The sequence below is a fragment of the Mizuhopecten yessoensis genome, unplaced genomic scaffold (genome assembly GCF_002113885.1).
Source record: "Mizuhopecten yessoensis strain PY_sf001 unplaced genomic scaffold, ASM211388v2 scaffold2641, whole genome shotgun sequence".
Classification (NCBI taxonomy): Eukaryota; Metazoa; Mollusca; class Bivalvia; order Pectinida; family Pectinidae; genus Mizuhopecten; species Mizuhopecten yessoensis.
In genome coordinates, this window is record NW_018404647.1 from 178993 (window position 1) to 197302 (window position 18310).

At 36.7% G+C, this 18310-nt stretch overlaps 1 protein-coding gene and 1 long non-coding RNA gene across 2 annotated transcripts in view; one reads left to right on the forward strand and one right to left on the reverse strand.

Annotated features, from left to right (window-relative positions):
* Positions 1-11484, reverse strand: part of LOC110446210 (acyl-coenzyme A thioesterase 9, mitochondrial-like) — a 15140-nt gene extending 3656 nt beyond the window's left edge. Inside the window, exons 1-12 of the mRNA XM_021491244.1 lie at positions 11425-11484; positions 10484-10608; positions 9392-9437; positions 8434-8630; positions 8044-8136; positions 7298-7401; positions 6605-6678; positions 6096-6163; positions 5204-5315; positions 4762-4852; positions 3893-3978; positions 1703-1790 (exon numbers count right to left, since the gene is read on the reverse strand). Coding sequence (XP_021346919.1) covers positions 1703-1790; positions 3893-3978; positions 4762-4852; positions 5204-5315; positions 6096-6163; positions 6605-6678; positions 7298-7401; positions 8044-8136; positions 8434-8630; positions 9392-9437; positions 10484-10608; positions 11425-11453 — 1113 coding nt within the window. The 5' untranslated portion in view covers positions 11454-11484. The remainder of the gene's footprint in view (positions 1-1702; positions 1791-3892; positions 3979-4761; positions 4853-5203; positions 5316-6095; positions 6164-6604; positions 6679-7297; positions 7402-8043; positions 8137-8433; positions 8631-9391; positions 9438-10483; positions 10609-11424) is intronic.
* Positions 11485-11509: 25 nt separating this feature from the next.
* LOC110446211 lies at positions 11510-16562 on the forward strand. The gene is made up of 2 exons (XR_002462441.1): positions 11510-11568; positions 16479-16562. It is a non-coding gene; the product is annotated as an uncharacterized LOC110446211 (long non-coding RNA).
* Positions 16563-18310: the final 1748 nt, after the last annotated feature.

Here is an 18310-nt window from a genome sequence, read left to right on the forward strand (position 1 = left end):
CAATGGGCCTGCATCGCTCACCTGGTATTAATCTCACACTTGTAATCTTAAAAGTGGACTAAAATACAGTTACAGGCAAAATATCAGTGTTTCATTCATAAGAACCTATTAAAAGATTTAAACATATGACACCTGTGACCTTGAATGTCGAACAAGGACATTATAATATTAGGTTGAACAGAGTTTATAGTCTTCCGACCGAGCATGCTTCTGGAAAAATATCATTACCCTGGACCTTTTGGTTATACAGAACAAATCATTTAAAGATTTAAACATATATTGACCACTGTGACCTTAAATATGGGCGAAGGTCATTCACTTGGTAGTCCTTCATCCCAGAATGTTCATGGCCAAATATCATCACCTTGGCCTTTTGCTTATTAAGAAGAAATTATTCAATGGTTTTAAACATATTTGACCCCTGTGACCTTAAAATATAGATGTCAAGGTCATTCATTTGAACTTGGTAGTCCTTCATCCCAGCATGTTACTGGCATTATCCTAGGCCTCTTGGTTATTCAGAAGTTGTTTAAATGTTTAAAACATATTTGCCCTCTGTGACCTTGAATATAAGTCAAGGTTATTTATTTGAACAAACTTGGTAGCCCTTCATTCCAGCATATTACTGCCCAAATATCATCACCCTAGGCCTCTCGGTTATTCAGAAAAAGTTGTTTAAAGGTTTTTAACATATTTGACCCCTGTGACCTTGAAAGTGGGTCAAGGTCATTTATTTGAACAAACTTGGTATCCCTTCATCCAAGCATGTTACTGGCCAACTATCATCACCCTTGGCCTCTTGGTTATTCAGGAGAAATTGTTTTTATGTTTTTAACATATTTGACCCCTGTGACCTTGAATATAAGTCAAGGTCATTTACTTGAAAAATCCTGGCAGCCCTTCCCAGCATGTTACAGGCCAAATGTTATCACCCTAGGCCTCTTGGTTATTCAGAAGAAGGTGTTTAAAAGATTTTAACATATTTGACCCCTGTGACCTTGAAAATTGATGAAGGTCATTTATTTGAACAAACTTGGTAGCCCTTCATCCAAGCATGCTTCTGGCCAAATATCATCACCCTAGGCCTTTTGGGAAGAAGTTGTTTAAAGTAAAACGTTGACGCCGGACGGACGTCGGACGACGGACGACGGACGACGCACCATGCCATAAGCTCACTTGGCCCTTCCGGCCAGGTGAGCTAAAAATTCAAAAATTTAAAACGATCGATTTGTAACGACAACCAATATTTGCTGAACATAATTTCATCTGAATAGGATCAAATCTAAAAATCGAATAAAACATATTATAATCGGAAAAAACACAAACAAATTTCAGTAAAATTAGTATCTAAATACATCAGATTGTAAATAAATATTTGTAATGTTAAACTATGTAAATAAGAGAGCAAACTTATAAAGAGAGCTTTTATGGAATAAAACATAAAAATTGAAAATTAGAAAAAATATTTGTTTGTATTGACAACCAATGTTTTGCTTGATATATTTTCATCCAAATAAGAAATAAAATCTAAAAATTCAATAAAACTTTTTCAGTGAAATTCATATCTAGACATATAAGATTGTGTACAAATATTTGTCATGTTAAAATGTGTGAAAAAGAGAGCAAATCTTATGCAACTTTCACATTTTGTTCATTACTCCATAAAATATACAATAATACATGTGTTTCTCCATCAACTCACCTGGGAAGACAAAAACAAAACAGATCCAACTTCAACAGGTTTCATGAACAAAATATCATCAACTGCCTTTACATATGGCCGTGTTTTACTGCAAAATAATACAGGGACATTAGCAGGACTGAAAGTCTGATTACTAATAATGAAAGAATTATTTTATTGAAAACATAACTTCAAGTTAGAACTTTCATTAGCACTTTGAAATTTATTCAACCTTCAAACAATTCTTTTGGTGACAACAGTGTAACTTTCCTTATGTGTAGAAGTGTGGGTGTGGTTAGTGTGGATACAGGTACAGATAGTTTATTGGAGTCTCACCTTCCGCATACATTTATACAATGATACAATAAAATATACATAAAACATATGACGAAAGCCACTCTAAAAGAGTTACAAGAGACTAAAAATAATTTAAATGCATGTAAGGTACTTCACTTTAAAAGGAACTTGCTTTAATAGGCTATAAGAGAGAGAAGCTAATACATGCCATAAAACTAAATTGAAATATCAAACTTCAATGTACAATAATCAATGATATGTAAAATTATCACGACGTTTAAGAATAGCTGCTAGAGCTTTGGCACTATATTAAGCACAGTTCTCGTTTGATAAAACAGCATAAATAAAGGTATGCTAGATTAAGGCTACATTCCTGTATCCCGGTTGAACAGAAATAATCTACACGTGCCAAATTTTCCTGAGGTCAGCCTCGGTTCAGATCTGTGCCTGTCGTTTTCTTTACAGGTTCAACTGGTTCAACAGTATACGAAACAAGAGGCCAATGGGCCTTAACGGTCAACTGATATATCTATACAGAGAGTTGATTTTGTTTTTAACATGAACAGAAATATTATTCAAAGTGACAAAAAACAATAAAACCACCTTATTCAATATCTAGCATACAGATTTAAGACTAAAAAGTATTTGAAACTAGCACCTCTGATTCTAAACAAGGAAAATGAAGAAATTTTAGCACACTGACTCCTTTGGGTCCCACCCTACAGCCCTTGGGGATAGAGCTCGCTCAAACTTTTCAAAGTATCAAACTGTCAACTCAAGGTTATAATTCCAATCAAGTTATTAACATGTTATATTCAAAGTTTCATTTGCCATTATAAACCATAATAAAGCCCCCCCCCCCCCCCTCCTTCCCCAGGGGGTAAACGTGAGACCCTCGGGTCATAAACCTGAAGACCCTTCCATCTTTGAAGAGTGTTTGATTCTACCATATCTGGGTCTTTGAGAAGAAGATTTTTTGAAATTTCAGTCAATTCAGCCCTTTTTGGCCCCACCCATTAGCCCCGGGGGTCAGTCAGGGCTGATATGTGCATACCATCAAACTGCTACCCCATACTGATAATGCTAACCTAAATTGAACAACTTCCAATCGAAATTAAACAAATGTTGGTACAAAATGTGATTTCCCTATATAAACTATAGCAAAGTTTACCCCCTCCCCAGGGGTAAACGTGAGACCCCAGGGTCATGAAATTCACAATTTTGGTAAAGCACCTTAAGACCCTTCCATCTATGAAGAGTATTTGATTCTACCATATCTGGGTCTTGAGAAGAAGATTTTTGAAATTTCAGTCAATTCAACCCTTTTTGGCCCCACCCATCAGCCCCTGGGGGTCAGTCAGGGCTCATAGGTGCATACTATCAAACTGCTACCTAATACTGATAATGCTAACCCAAATTGAATTACTTCCAATGGAAATTAAACAAATGTTGGTCCAAAATGTGATTTCCCTATATAAACTTTAGTAAAGTTTACCCCCTCCTCAGGGGGAAACGTGAGACCCCAGGGTCAAGAAATTCACAATTTTGGTAAAGCACCTTAAGACCCTTCCATCTATGAAGAGTATTTGATTCTACCATATCTGGGTCTTGAGAAGAAAATTTTAAAATTTTAGTCAATTTGACCCTTTTTGGACCCACCCCTCAGGTCCCTGGGGTCTTGGGACTAAACCGGCCACTCTTTTTGTTGACCTTTGTCCATGGAAGGTTCCTGCAAAATTTCATTGAAATTGGTTCAGGGGTTTTTGAGAAGAAGTCGAAAATGTAAATTGTTTACGGACGCACGACGGACGACGAACGACGCCAAACAAATGGCGAACGCAATAGGTCACTTGAGACTTTGTCTGAGGTGACCTAAAAATGTACCCTAAGAGAATATTCAGAATGTGGACCTACCAATACATGGCTGCATTTGTCCAAGCTAACTCAAATGCCTTTCTCATCAAAAAGCCACCAAAAATCTTGTTATACAAATTCCTTTGCTGCAAAAACAATAATTATACATCAATGTTTAAGTCTCATCTTCATTTGAATCAACCAATATTGAAAAAAAGATAAACAACTAACAGTTATCTGATAGTAAATGCCATCACCACAATCATATGTAACACTGACTGTCTATGCCATGTATCTGGTACACTTGCATTTTGCTCATTCATGAAAACACAAATAAATCTGATAATAAAGTTCTCTATCTATGACAAGTAAAATATTCAAACAACATCAAAAAAGGTATAACGAAAAAGAAAACTGACATAAAAGAGAAAAACAATTCAGTAGTAAATAGAGAAAACTTTCAAATTTGATCTTAATCAGCAACAATTTTTCCTGAAATGACTTTAATGAAGTGAAATGAAGTCGGCTTCGTGAAATTTTATTTGATAGTAAACAAGTGACAGCTAAAGTGTGGGTCTCTGAAATCAGTGGAATATATACTTATGTTCAAAGACAATCCCATTAATAGAATAGTTTTAAACAATTAACATAAATTAAAATCAGAAGAAAAAGATATTAGAGATAAAATCATTTGTTAGACCAATAGATATATTCATCACAGTTTCATACAGATTAACAAAATGATAATTTAAATATTTCTAAGTAATAACGGAGAATATTTTGAGGTCCTAACAACTGGCTTCTCAAAAGCCAGGGAAAATGAGATGTTTTCCTGCGATGACAAACATCAGAACAACAGTGTAAGTGTACCACGTTTCCAGACCCTGCTACTACACATGTGTACAGCTACAATGATTTGTTGGTAATACCTCTGGGAAGCAGATTGTCAGATTCTTCAGTAAAGTTTTCTCCATCCACTCACTGTTGTCTGGTTTGACTCGCACTCGGAAACTTGAAGCGCTGAATTTATATTAGTTTGTTTATAAATTAAACATTAAAGTTGTTGTAAGTTAATAAAACAAAATAGCTGGACTGCAAGTATTTATACAATCTCAATTTCAAAATTATCAATAGAACTCCCTTTTTTAAAATTCTGAAAAAATGTATGTCATATCTAACAACAATATATAAGTTCTCTGGTCTACAATAATTTCGAAAATTTGCANGGGGGGGGGGGGGGGGGGGGGGGGGGGGGGGGGGTAACAAATGTCTCTCTTTGCCCAACCCCTTTAAATGTATACAATATGTATTTCTGGAACAGACAATACTTTCATGGTATATTATCAGATGCAACTTTTTGTATTTCTGTACCTTGAGTCTAACGTCTGGAGGAACAAATTGTGTATTAGCTCGCGTTCCTCCTCTGAGGGAGCAGTCTTCAGTAGAGTTCTCTCCCCTTCTAGCTGCCTCTTCACCTTGTTACCTATAAACCATTCAATAAAATTAATATAGGTACAGTAACCCTTGTCATTGCCCTGCTATAATGTACTTTACTAACTCTAGCTTGCCAGGATCAAAACTTCTGTCAGGGTACTTACCCTCTATGAGTATCAAATTGAGTACACATGTATAATGCGGAAATGTTGTTGAGAGCTATATGCCAGGTACAGATATATGGAGGGACAGAGAAAGGCAGTTTTTGTGACCAACATTTCCCATAATCTTGTTTCTCCTTTATTCCCTACTACTTATATACTACTTTAATACAAGTGACACCAGGCACCTCTATTTTCTTTTGGTGTTTGCTTTAAAATCCATAACAGATCATCCTCAATGTTCATACAATTGACGACGAGTCACTTATCAATCCTAACTTCATAGGTAATAAAACTGAACAAATTCAATTGATAAACCAGAAAAGCACAGAGTTATTTTGTTACATACTGTTACATACTGTTACTACACAGTTCTGGGTTCAGCTTTATCAATCTTCATAACATTATCATAAGATACCGTTAGTCAAGTTTTCAAATAAATATTTTCAAATTGCAATTTTGAGTATATTATCTAAACGTAATATAATCAGTGTTCATTTCCAGGACATGATTTTTTCTATCAAGTTTTATTAATCACGATGAAAAGTTTAATACTTTGAAGTATACTATGCCAATAGCTTGATACACAACTGATCATGAGTCCATGACCACAGGGCAGATCAGAAACATTTCACTTCACCGGAAATGGTGAACAACTCATAACATACTTTTTCCTAATTGGAATAATTTCTCCTCTTCAGGACCAACTGGTTGAAGTTTATTCACTGGTGCTGACCTAAATAAGAAAAAAATAAAGCATCGCGATTGGTCATAATCACTTTCTAAAATACATTTGCTACGCTGTACTGGCCTAACTCCTAGCTTATCAAATCAATTACAGTACATCATTTTCAGGACATGCTATACTGAATTTCCTTGACCATTTTTACTGTTCAAAATGTGCAATAGATTATGGCTCTAGAACCATCTATGCTAAATGGAAAGTATGACTTGTCGACTGATATACATGTATACCTTACTATACCTGATAATTGCACACCTGTCTTAATCCTCTTGTACATGTATCAGAATCAGAATACAAACTGTCCAGTGATAATACACAACTCATCAGAAACACAATACTCCTGTTTACTTACTTCTTTGTGACTGGGTTTCGGGACACCATCACAAACCTGGCTTCCAAATCATCAGAAACACAATTCTCCTGTTTACTTACTTCTTTGTGACTGGGTTTCGGGACACCATCACAAACCTGGCTTCCAGCAGTTGTCGCATTGATCCCTCGTATTCCTGCCATATACAAACACACTTCAAGATTCATCTACAAAATCCTGACTGCCCAAACCTTATTGCTAAACAAATAAAAGTTCAACAGCGCCGCTTTTGAAAAATATTTCATAAAATTTACAAATATATTTTGTTTTATCTTCCATTTTAATTAATCTTCCAAGTCAAATCTTTGCATAACTCACATACACATCATATCAAAAAACAGGAGCAAAAGAAAAATTTACTTTAATTAGATTATTTGTGTTTGGATGAATTTTGATCTCTATACAGTTTGTTGAAGTTATGATCTTCATTCTTGTTTAACATATCAAAGTCTTGTATTCAGTAGCTTCAAAACTTATTTAAGCTTTAAACAAATCTGCCAAGAAATTAATGTCAAATATTAACTGATCTCTGAATTTTCAGTAATTTTAAGAGCACATACATTAGTTTTTATGCTCAAGATCTCGGTAGCACATCATTACCTGTCCAGCTATAAATCTATTGATAAAACAAGGAGTCAGGTATAATGTATTTGTTGTTTTGACCGATCATCGAAAATATTCGATGTGAACCTACTGAACACAAGAACGGTATACTCTCTGTTATGTAATGTATAGGGAGAGGCTAGATAGAGCACCTGTTTCAGCTTCATAGTGACCTCTAGAGAGCTACTTCCTGCCCAGGTCACATGACCAGACATTAGAATATCTTTGTCTGCTCTAATAGGATGTTCCTCCAATTCTGAAACACAAAGTTTGCAGTATCGTAATAACAACACAAACATTTGCGCTACTCAAAACTCAAAACTTCTATTAATAATTGACTTCGACCTCAAAGTGCCGTTAAAGGTTACAGTGACTGTACTTGTGAATGCCTGTTATTGGGTAACATTGGTAACTGTGAGGTTTCACCACAACAAATTTATCAGTTAAGACTATTGTCCAGACATAATATCATTGGAACAAGAAGAATCAGTTTTAATACAATTAGCTCCTAAAATATTCAAGGGAGATACCAAAAGGCCAAAAAATATTACATAAAATTATATGTGATTTGTACAGGAAAACTCATGGTAAATTATTTTTTTTGTAATATAGTTCTGCGTTAGAAAAAGACAATGTCTGAAAATTTTGCATCACCAAGAGTACCAAATCACAAACTCTAGATAAGCTGTGTTTGTATGTCTGCTAACCAGCTGATTTATTCAGATGGTATCTATTTTATCTGTGTTAACACCGATTCAAAATAATCGACACAATACTATGAAACTTGTTGCATACATAGAAATTAAATATTTTGAAATTTCTGTTAATATTTCCCCTTTTCTTTTTTGTAGGAAAGGTGTTGTATTTGCTATATTTCTAATAAAGTAAACTGTGTTACCGATCCTGTCCACCAGGGCGGTCACTATGGCGATGGGAGACTTGTGGTCAGACGTTTCATCATCATGTGTGGTGTGTGTGTAACTGATCCACACTTCGAAATAGAATAATTTCAAGGGTTAAAACATTGATAGATTTCCCATACATTAAATATGATGAAGTTTTCATTTGATTATCTACTAAAATTATTGTGGAATTAGAAGTTTTCCTGTGATAATATTTTTGGGTTAATAATTGACAATATCTACAGAATTTCAATAGCTATTACCAAAAATACCTCTTACACCAAGAAACTAACAAGCTGTTGAGTTGGACACAAACAAATTTTAGCATTAGAAATTTTGGGAATTGTTTTCAATTTTTCTTTGTTTTTAAAGAAAAAACCAAGTACCAGCAAATGTATCAAGGTCCTCTAAAATCCTGCCAAAACGTATTCCATCGTAAAAATTTACATATTTCTCCCTGGTATCAGGGTTTGATCCAAGGGGGATAACTGCCTCTTGGTAACTGTCTTTCATTGTTCGCACTGGTAGGTCATCTTGTGAGAGGGACATTTGTTGCTGGCCAGCAGCTTCTATCTGCTGCGGTCTGTACAAAAGCAAGGGTACTATTTTTTTAAGTCAACCTACATAGGCTCTTATTCAGCTAAACTGGAAATGAAACAGGAAAAATAGTGTTCCTACTGAGAGCTATTCCAGAAATAGATATATGAGGGGAAAATAGGGGAAGAACCATGCCAGGGCCTACTATATAAAATGGTAACGAATACTTCAAAAGCCAACGTCCATATTTCATCAATATCAATGTCTCCCTGCCTTGCTGGTTATGTAAATATTTCAATGTATTATTTTAGGTCATATCAAAATTTATGAAACTTGTCGTAAAATGACCCTTACTTTTCCATTTGTTGATTAAAATCTGTAGATATGTGCTCGATTTCAGGGCTGTTCTGATATTCTTAAACAGTGGTATAAACATTTTCACCATAAGACAGGGGGCGGAGACCTACAAATGTAACCTCCCTGCAATAGGGTCAACTCCAGTGTGGCAGTAGTGATCCAGGGGTGGACACCTAATGGTATACTAGTTCTCATGGTGGCAGGTCAACTAAAAACAAAAATGGATGAGCAACAACACTGGATTATATTTCCTTGACTTTACCCACAGTGCTGACATGTGTCAGCCTAAATGAGGCTGTCATCAGAGCACAGCTACACGTCTGTTTCTTACAATGAACAGGATACAGTGGTGTTGTTGCTCATCCTTCCTTTTTCATTTTCACCACATGGCACAAATTTCATTCAAAATGTGAGCAAAATGTATACCTAAGATCGCCTTTCTATACTTACTTCCATATCTTTTGAGCTCCTACAAGTTTTTGTAGCATTTTTCTGGCTGGAATATGGAAAATGGAAAAGTGAATAAAACAACAAAGAAACTGCAGTGCGTTTTTGAGGAGTCTTATTTCGGACTGAAATTTAGTTCCATTATAGATGGCATATAGTGGGGTCTCCCTAATTTTTATTGAAAGTTCCCGAAACCATAATCATAATTCTATTTTTCGAAATGTTTATGATGCTCTGGAGAAAAAAAATTCAGACACCAATTTAATATAGTCATTTAGATGTCTCTAATAATATTTAAGTGGACACCTGTTTTAGGGTGAATCAGTATATTTTATAACTATTACAGCTTATATAAGGATAGGGGGTTCCAATAACAACACAGCTCGGACGTCACCAGTTGGAGTGGATGTTTATTATGGCTGACTAGTTTTGACTCTTCAGCGAGTCTTCATCAGAACCTTATATTGCCATATCCTACCCATTACCCTGCATACCATTTCGTATCCGCACTCAGAGCCAAGCGCCCCACTGATCAACCCATATTATAACTCACACGACATTGGCTCTACTATTTCGATTTTATGTTGTAATTTTTAGTAACAAGATTTGTCAATGGTCAGTTATGGAAAACCTACCAATTTCTAAAATTTGTTTATATGAGTGTCCTTTGTTATCATTAAGACAAGACTAGCATTTCTCCTGTGTCATATGTATATGAAATAATTTATGATTCAATGTTATGTAAGGTTATTTTTATTGAGACATTATTTTTTGTAAGACTTTTTTCAACAAATCCATATACTGAAGTATATTCACAATTTGTTTAGAATATTTTATCGCAAAGACATTTATTGGGTTCTCAAAATGTGGATGAGCCGCACAGACAAAAGCATGATTGTGTGACTCAAAATAACTGTGTCCCAAACACAAGGACATATCACATGCTGTATAATATATTGGGACTCATTTATATCGTCTGTTTATATATAGCATGTGGCATGTCCCTGTGGTCCCAAAAACCACTGTGATAGGATTCTATTTGTCCTGATTTTAATTACAGACATTAACAAGATATCATTCTTTGTCCTGATTTACCCTGTTTTATGGTGAGGTAGTCTTGCTGATGGCTGGAGGAACACAGACATACAGCGGAAACATGTTGATGGGGACATATCTTCAGAAGCTGTACGCTCTGCACAGTCCTCGGCAGTATCCGGTAACTACAACATATACAAAGGTTTATAAACCAGGACCAATAGGGGTTGATATTTTAAAGAGTCTTCACCAAACCTAATACCAAATTATTGTCCCGAGAAAACATATGCGTTTGGTGTTAAAAGGATATCTGGTATATATTTCAACATGTTTGCCATATGCATTACAGCAATTATTGCATTGATTATTCGAGGCACTTTTGATCCGAAATAACGCTATATATATTGTAAAATCTACACTGTACAGTAGACCTCTACTGAAATTTAATCAGGGTTAATCCGGTAATGCTACAAATAGTTTGGATGGTTTTTAGCTTTTCTGTGAAGATAATTAAACAAGCAATATATTTGTCATTTTTATATATATTGGTGTTTATAGTAAGGGATACCGCACAGACGAATACTAATTACTATAATATCTAAGGAACAAGTACCCTGTGTATTCACAGGGACCTAAGAACATATAACAGGGTGTGTTTTGGCATCCCGTACATATCCCTATCATATATTCGGGATGGTGTTTTAACGAGTGCTGGTATAAACTGGGGAAACGTCTCATACTAATTTCATCCCTACGTATCAGGCTATTCGTGCTTAGGTTAATGAGAATATGAGACTTCGGCCTAACCATCTAAATGCTACAGCAGCCCCGCCGAGCAGGTGCCCCCACCGCCCTCCTCTTTTCCCCAGACTCCTGTCTTGCACATGTTGATTGAGCACATCAATAGACTAGCATACACAAGTCTACAGCGATTGTTGGTAGGATCATTTACAGTACATAATTTTATTACGCGCACACGCATATTGTACATTACTACATACCACACTTTCCAAACAGACATTTTCTGCATTTGTCAACAAAACCGGAATGCCTCAGTTTTATTCGAATGAATGTAGAACATTCTAGAGAAGTATCGAGTGGCAAGTGAAGGGCGTAGTTCACCATTTGTCTAGATCATGATCATGGTGAGCAAAATTCGACTACTTCAAACTGGTTTATTAATTAATTCATTTATTATTGTGTGATATTTGCCATGAGAAAGTTAGGTTTAAAAGTTTGAAACAATAAATATACCAAAGTGGCGATTTTTAAGCTCGACTCGTAAAAAATAAGAATGTAAATCTTGCGTTAACACTAGATGTAGACAATTTTGAGTTGGTAACAACTTACAGAGTGGGGAAAAAACGAAAGAAAATGTCAGACCCCTTATAGCAAAGTTGGGCAGCCGGAACCAAAGGAAGTCTCTTCTAGAGAATGCTAGAAAAATATCAGCAAAAGCTGAAGAACATCTCCGAAGGGTAATACTTTTGAGGGACCTGACTAAAGAGCAAAGACAGGAACAACAAGACAAAAGAAGAAACAAACGAACACTGGCAACACCCGACGACAGGACGACTGGGCAGGTAGTTGATCCTATGGAAGTTGAGACCATATTAGATGCCCCCAGTGAGACCAACACGGATTTGAATGTCGGGGTGGAGGACCGTACCATTGGGGATATGAGCCCCATCGCCAACATGGTCTTAAATAGTCAGCTAACGGCTATAAGACGACCACCCTCAAGCCAGGAATCGATGCTTGACCCCGATGATACCGTAATCGGTGGTCTGCAAGTTTCACAACAGTCCAGGAATGTAACCAGTCACTCTCACAACTCTTCAAACCCATAGGATGTTGGTTTTAATGGTTTTAAAGTTTTTAACACTGATGGCCTAAATGTTTTTTACACTAACGTGGACACACTGACTGTCCCAAAGATGGAAGAACTAAAACTTATTGTCGAAGAATCAAAGCCAGACATTATTGCATTAACTGAGATCCTCCCAAAAAACACTCTATTCGATCCTTGGACCAGAAATTTAAATCTCGAAGGATACAATCAGTTCAACAACAAAGATAAAGATTTCCGCAGAGGTGTAGCCATCTATATAAGGGACAATTTAGACGTAATCAGTTTGGATGACGAGTTGAACTACCAAGAAGCTGTATGGTGTAAAATAACACTCAACAAATCTGATTCCCTTCTATTGGGTTGCGTGTATAGGAGTCCCAACTGTGATGGAGAGAACTTCACTCAGCTCAGTGAACTGTTTGGAAAGGCTAATTCAACCTCTCATTCTCACCTTCTTATCTTGGGAGACTTTAACTTTAAGGAAATCAACTGGAAGGAAAATACTACTGATGTCAACGAACAACATGTATCTTCAAAATTCCTAGAACTAACCCATGATTTCTTTTTATATCAACATGTGTTACATCCTACAAGACTCAGGGAGGGGAACATTCCATCAGTTCTAGACCTCATTCTAACAAATGAAGAGAATATGATTGACAGTCTGGAATATAAAAGCAGTATTGGACCTAGTGACCATCTATCGTTAGTTTTTAAATTTGTATGTTACACCGAAGACAAAGTTGGAGAAAAACCAAGACTAAACTATTTTAAAGCTGACTATGCAGTAATTAGGGAGGAGCTTTCAAAAGTAGAGTGAGGTGTCATGAATATTATGGATCTTACCGAATCCTGGGAATTCTTTACTGAAATAATATCTAAAGTTGTTAAGCCAAATATACCAGTGAGTAAAGGACGAACGGGAAAAGGAAAGGACCACCATGTTCTCGACAGGAAGACTCTTGAAGCAGTCAAGATAAAAATATGGAAAAAAATATATACACTGTAAAACTGCTTCAAACTTCACATCCTACCAAAAAGCAAGGAATTTAGCAACAAGGGCTATTCGAAACAACACCTACAACCATGAGGAATTACTAGCTAATAAAATAAGAACTGAACCGAAACCATTTTGGAAATATGTCCGCAACAAGGTCAAGACAAAAGAGAAGATAACTCAACTGGACAAAGGGAACGGAGAACTCACCAAGAATGACCTAGAAAAGGCCGAGGTCCTAAATAACCACTTCGCTAGTGTTTTCATAGATGATGGGCAAGAACCACTTCCCCAATTCCAAGATCACTCCCCAAATAGGGAAATAAGCAGGATTGAGATATCAGAGGAAAAAATATTCAAAGCTATTGGCAGGCTGAAAGTAAACAAAGCGGCTGGTCCTGACAACATACATCCCAAATTCCTAAAGGAGACCGCAGACCAAATCAAGATCCCACTTAAATACATCTTTAAAAAATCAATAGCAGATAATTGTCTTCTGAAATCCTGGAAACAAGCTAATGTCACACCAATTTTTAAAAAAGGGAACAAGAAAGATCCAGGGAACTATAGGCCCATTAGCATTACATCAATTGTGGGCAAACTACTCCAGCGAATCATAAGAGATGAAATAATGGGACACATGGACAACAACCTTTTCTCTAAAGAGCAGCACGGCTTTAGAAGTGGCATGTCCTGCACCACACAATTATTGGAATCAATTGACGACTGGACAGAAGCTATTGATCAAAACAAGCAAGTGGATGTCATTTATTTGGACTACAAAAAGGCCTTTGATAAAGTACCCCACAGGAGACTACTACACAAAGTCGAGGGATATGGCATCAAGGGGGACATACTGGGCTGGATTACAGACTTCCTGAAAGATATGGAACAAAAAGTTGTGATCAACGGTTGTGAATCTAGTACATGTCAAGTCACAAGTGGATTCCCCCAGGGCAGTGTGCTGGGGCCAGTCCTATTCCCCATCTATGTTAATGACCTACCTGAGGTCATTCATAACCTGACCAAAATGTTTGCAGATGATACAAAGATATATCGTGCAATGGATCCAGGAGATCAGGGGCAACATCTTCAAGAGGATCTTCACCGTTTGAACAACTGGACGAGAACATGGATGATGGAGCTAAATTCTGACAAGTGTAAGCACCTAAAATTACACCAAGGAGCTTTAAAATGTGACACTTCATACAGCATCATCAAACAGGGGGAAGTTCACAAACTCCAATCTGTTGCCAGTGAAAGGGATCTAGGGGTGACTANAAAAAAATCTGGGGCTACGCCCCACACATCCCATACGGCATCCTAGCAAATATTGTGGGTTTCCGTTATCTGATATTTTTACTTTTTTTTCTTTATTAAAACAATATTTGTTGGCATCGCTACGCTCGTCTACTTTGTATCTTGACCCTAAAGTGTGTTTTTTATTTTACCACCTCCGCAAAACCCCAAGTTGCAACTTGCAACGCTCGGCGGAAATATACTAGCATAAGTTGCATAATTATGTTATTGACCGCTCGTTATAGATGATCTGAACATTAATATTTTTATTGTAATCTTTCTAACCGCCCGGGCGATATTAATCATATCATTATACAAGAACGATAAAGGTTGATCGACTAAACATATCCATTCAATTATTTTGGTATTATATAAATTGTTGGAACTGTGTAACTATCTTGTTTGTACAACATAATATCTCATTGTGGTACTTATAGCATACCATCGTGTGCGTACAAGAAAGTATCTTCACACAGCATACTATTGTGTACGTAGTAATAAGTTGTACGTACCAGAATGAGATGATATGCTGTACTTACAAGTATGATAATTTTAAATTAAATTTAAAGGTGACGCGTATGTGCCTCCTAAGTTGTACCATTTTAACCAGATAGCTTAGCAAATGTACCACTGTTGGTAATATGCACGCCTTTACATGAGTTAATCAGCGTGGATATTTCAGATATATCATTGTCTACACTAATGAATTAGTCAACAATTATAAAACGCGAGACTATATATCTAGTGGCCTTGGGTATCGCACTGATTTGAACTTATCCGTTTGTTTAGCAACTTAGTGATGCCATGAGTAACTCATTAATTAAACAGCAACGATGTTATAGTGTTATTTGTTCTTTTGTACGACAAACTAATACATGAAGTACTGTACTGTAGGTACAATGTCTGAAGACTAGATATTGTGCGTCCCTACATTCATTTTTTGACGGTGGACCTCTCGTATCCCCCTTGCGGGCGGGACGCCAAATTAGGTAATAATGAACAAGCCCCCTGTGGAGATTCATACATTTGTCATCACCAGGTTGCCCCTAGAATAATACCATCTGACTTCTAAAACATGCTGTTGATAGAGAATTTGAACCGAAACTTGAATTTTCTTTCCAGTACACGCTTCTGAGACGTTCTAGAAAACAGATTTTTTGGGGGGAGATCCCCCAAACCCACCCCCTCCCGTACCCTCCCCCTACTCGCTGCCTTCACACCGTTGACTGTTGAGAAAAAAATCTCGGCCCCCCCTTTTATGAAATCCTGGATCCGCCCCTGTATGGTACGAGGGAAAAAGGGTTGTCGTAAGTACCTGTGTTCTACATGAGAGTGTTTGATGAGTTCCGGTGTGCGTGTCTTGTGAAATTAAATGAAATTCAAGAAGCTTACCACTTATTCATATCACATAAAAATCGAGCAAATTTCAGATATTAGAAGATATATTAAATCAGAGACGTATATATTACATGTCTATATTCAAAGTTCTGACATAAAAAAACTTAAAACACGGAAGAAAAGAGAAAGTTTGTGAATTCTATTTACTAAATATAACTACTCCAGAGCCAAAGTAATTTTAAAACTTTGATATAACTCTTAACCCCCATACAACGATCTAGCTCATGCGCACTTTGTAATACAGGATATATATAGAACAAGGTAAACTGAAGCGATTGAAGAATGACTGTACTAGGTATTAAAATGTTAATGTTTGAAAAATTGGATTTAAAAAATTAAATGATATTTGAAACTGCCAATAATACGATTTGTTATCAGCTAGTGACAGCCTGTCCAGGGCGTTTCTCAATAAAGTGTTATTGCGTATCCAAACATTTTTTCAGTAAATTGTTAAAATATTTTTAAACATCTCCATTACTCACGCAATAATCTACATGTATTTCACGCAGGGGTGAGAGGAGGTTTGGTGGCTCGATTGTCACCGTGTACCACACAAAGACCGATGCTACAGCGCAGTCAAGTCAAGGACAAAATCACCAAAAATATCACACAAGGACAAAATAAACCAAAGTGTCAACAAAAGTCATCAAAAGCTTCAACATACAATTACAAGTTTAGAACTCAAAAGTGGATACGAAATATAAGAGAGTGAGCTGCAGAGAAACGAACACAAGGAAAGCGATCTATATATAAATCTCTACAAAAACGTCAGGTAACACCAGGTGTTCCGGTAGGTTTTATAATCATTAATTGTTTGCAGCAGCGCATTTCGTAAGATGTCTCCAGTCGAATACAAGGCAGTTTGTCACCAACGATCAAAGAAGCGGGGAGCATGTACCCATCACTAGACATCGGGTTAATACGAGGATAATTTACAGTCATATCAGCGGAGATTGAATAATTTCCGGTAAATAAAAAAAATAAAAACACTTTGACTATGCAATTTCTTTGTCAATATAACTCATTTGTTCGAAAAAAATGACAGTTTGAGAGTGTTTGCTATCGCTGTTTCTCAGAAAGTACTACATGATGCAATAAGTGATGTTATGACTTTCAATACCCCAAATTAAACAAACGGACACAATCCAATTATCATAGAACTAATGAGGATCTTCCAATGTTGGGATCCCCCGTCTGTGTATAGGCAAGGAATACCAATATACCATTCAGACTGTTCCATTTTGACTATTTGTATCAATTTTTAGATGTTCAAGTTCAAGATGTTTTGCATAATGTGTATAATAAAATAGATCGCCAATAGTTATGCGCGTGCACGATGAGCAGGGAGCTTTGTATGATCGCAGATATCAGACAACTACCAACAAGAGCCTTTATGAACGATATAATGGTAAAAACAAAAACATACGACGAACCCTTAGGAACAAAGACAGGACACAAACGTCATTTAAACCAGCCAATATACTGTCGTATCTTTTTGAAGGATTACAAGTTAGGTAAATGAGGAACGGCTGAAGATAACTGGGATCGACATACCGACTGTAAATGAGGAACGGCTGAAGATAACTGGGATCGACATACCGACTGTAAATGAGTAACCAATGATAGTATTGGAAAGTGTTTCGGCAGCACTCTGATCAATAGTTTTCATGTAGTTATCATGTAGTGTCGACGTCGACGTAAGCTGATCCAGCCTCTTGAGGCGCATCTTGATACTGTTCTCTAATCACGTTCGGTTGTGAGTAACAGGTTGGTACACATTTTTTGGTGATGATGACGCCAGTGATTGTTTAACCGAGCTTTAAAACTATTTAAGGAGAGGGCCTCTACAACTATATTTGGTAGAGAGTTCCACACGTCCACGACCCTACTGCTGTACATGTTCCTCGTTACATTGAGCCTCATCCTTCTCTTGAAGAGTTTTTTGGAGTTTCCTCTTGTTGTAGCCAATGTTGCCATTTTAATAATTTTGTCCTTGTCCAGAATGTCAATGCGATACAAGATTTTGTAAGTTTGTATGACATCTCCTCTCAATCGTCGGTACTCTAGAGTGGGGAGGCCCAACATACAAAGTCTCTCACTGTATGATTTTCCTTTTAGGAACGGTAGGCGTCTTGTTGCCCTGCGTTGGACATTTTCAATGGCAATTTGATCCTTTTTGAGCATTGGAGACCATATGCAGGTGGCATATTCCAAGTGTGGCCGCACTAAACTTTTAACAATTGAATAAACATGTCTTTGTTTATAAATGTAAATGACCGAAATATTAGTCCGAGGATTCTGTTGGCTTTAGAGACACACTCGTTGACATGGTCAGTAAAAT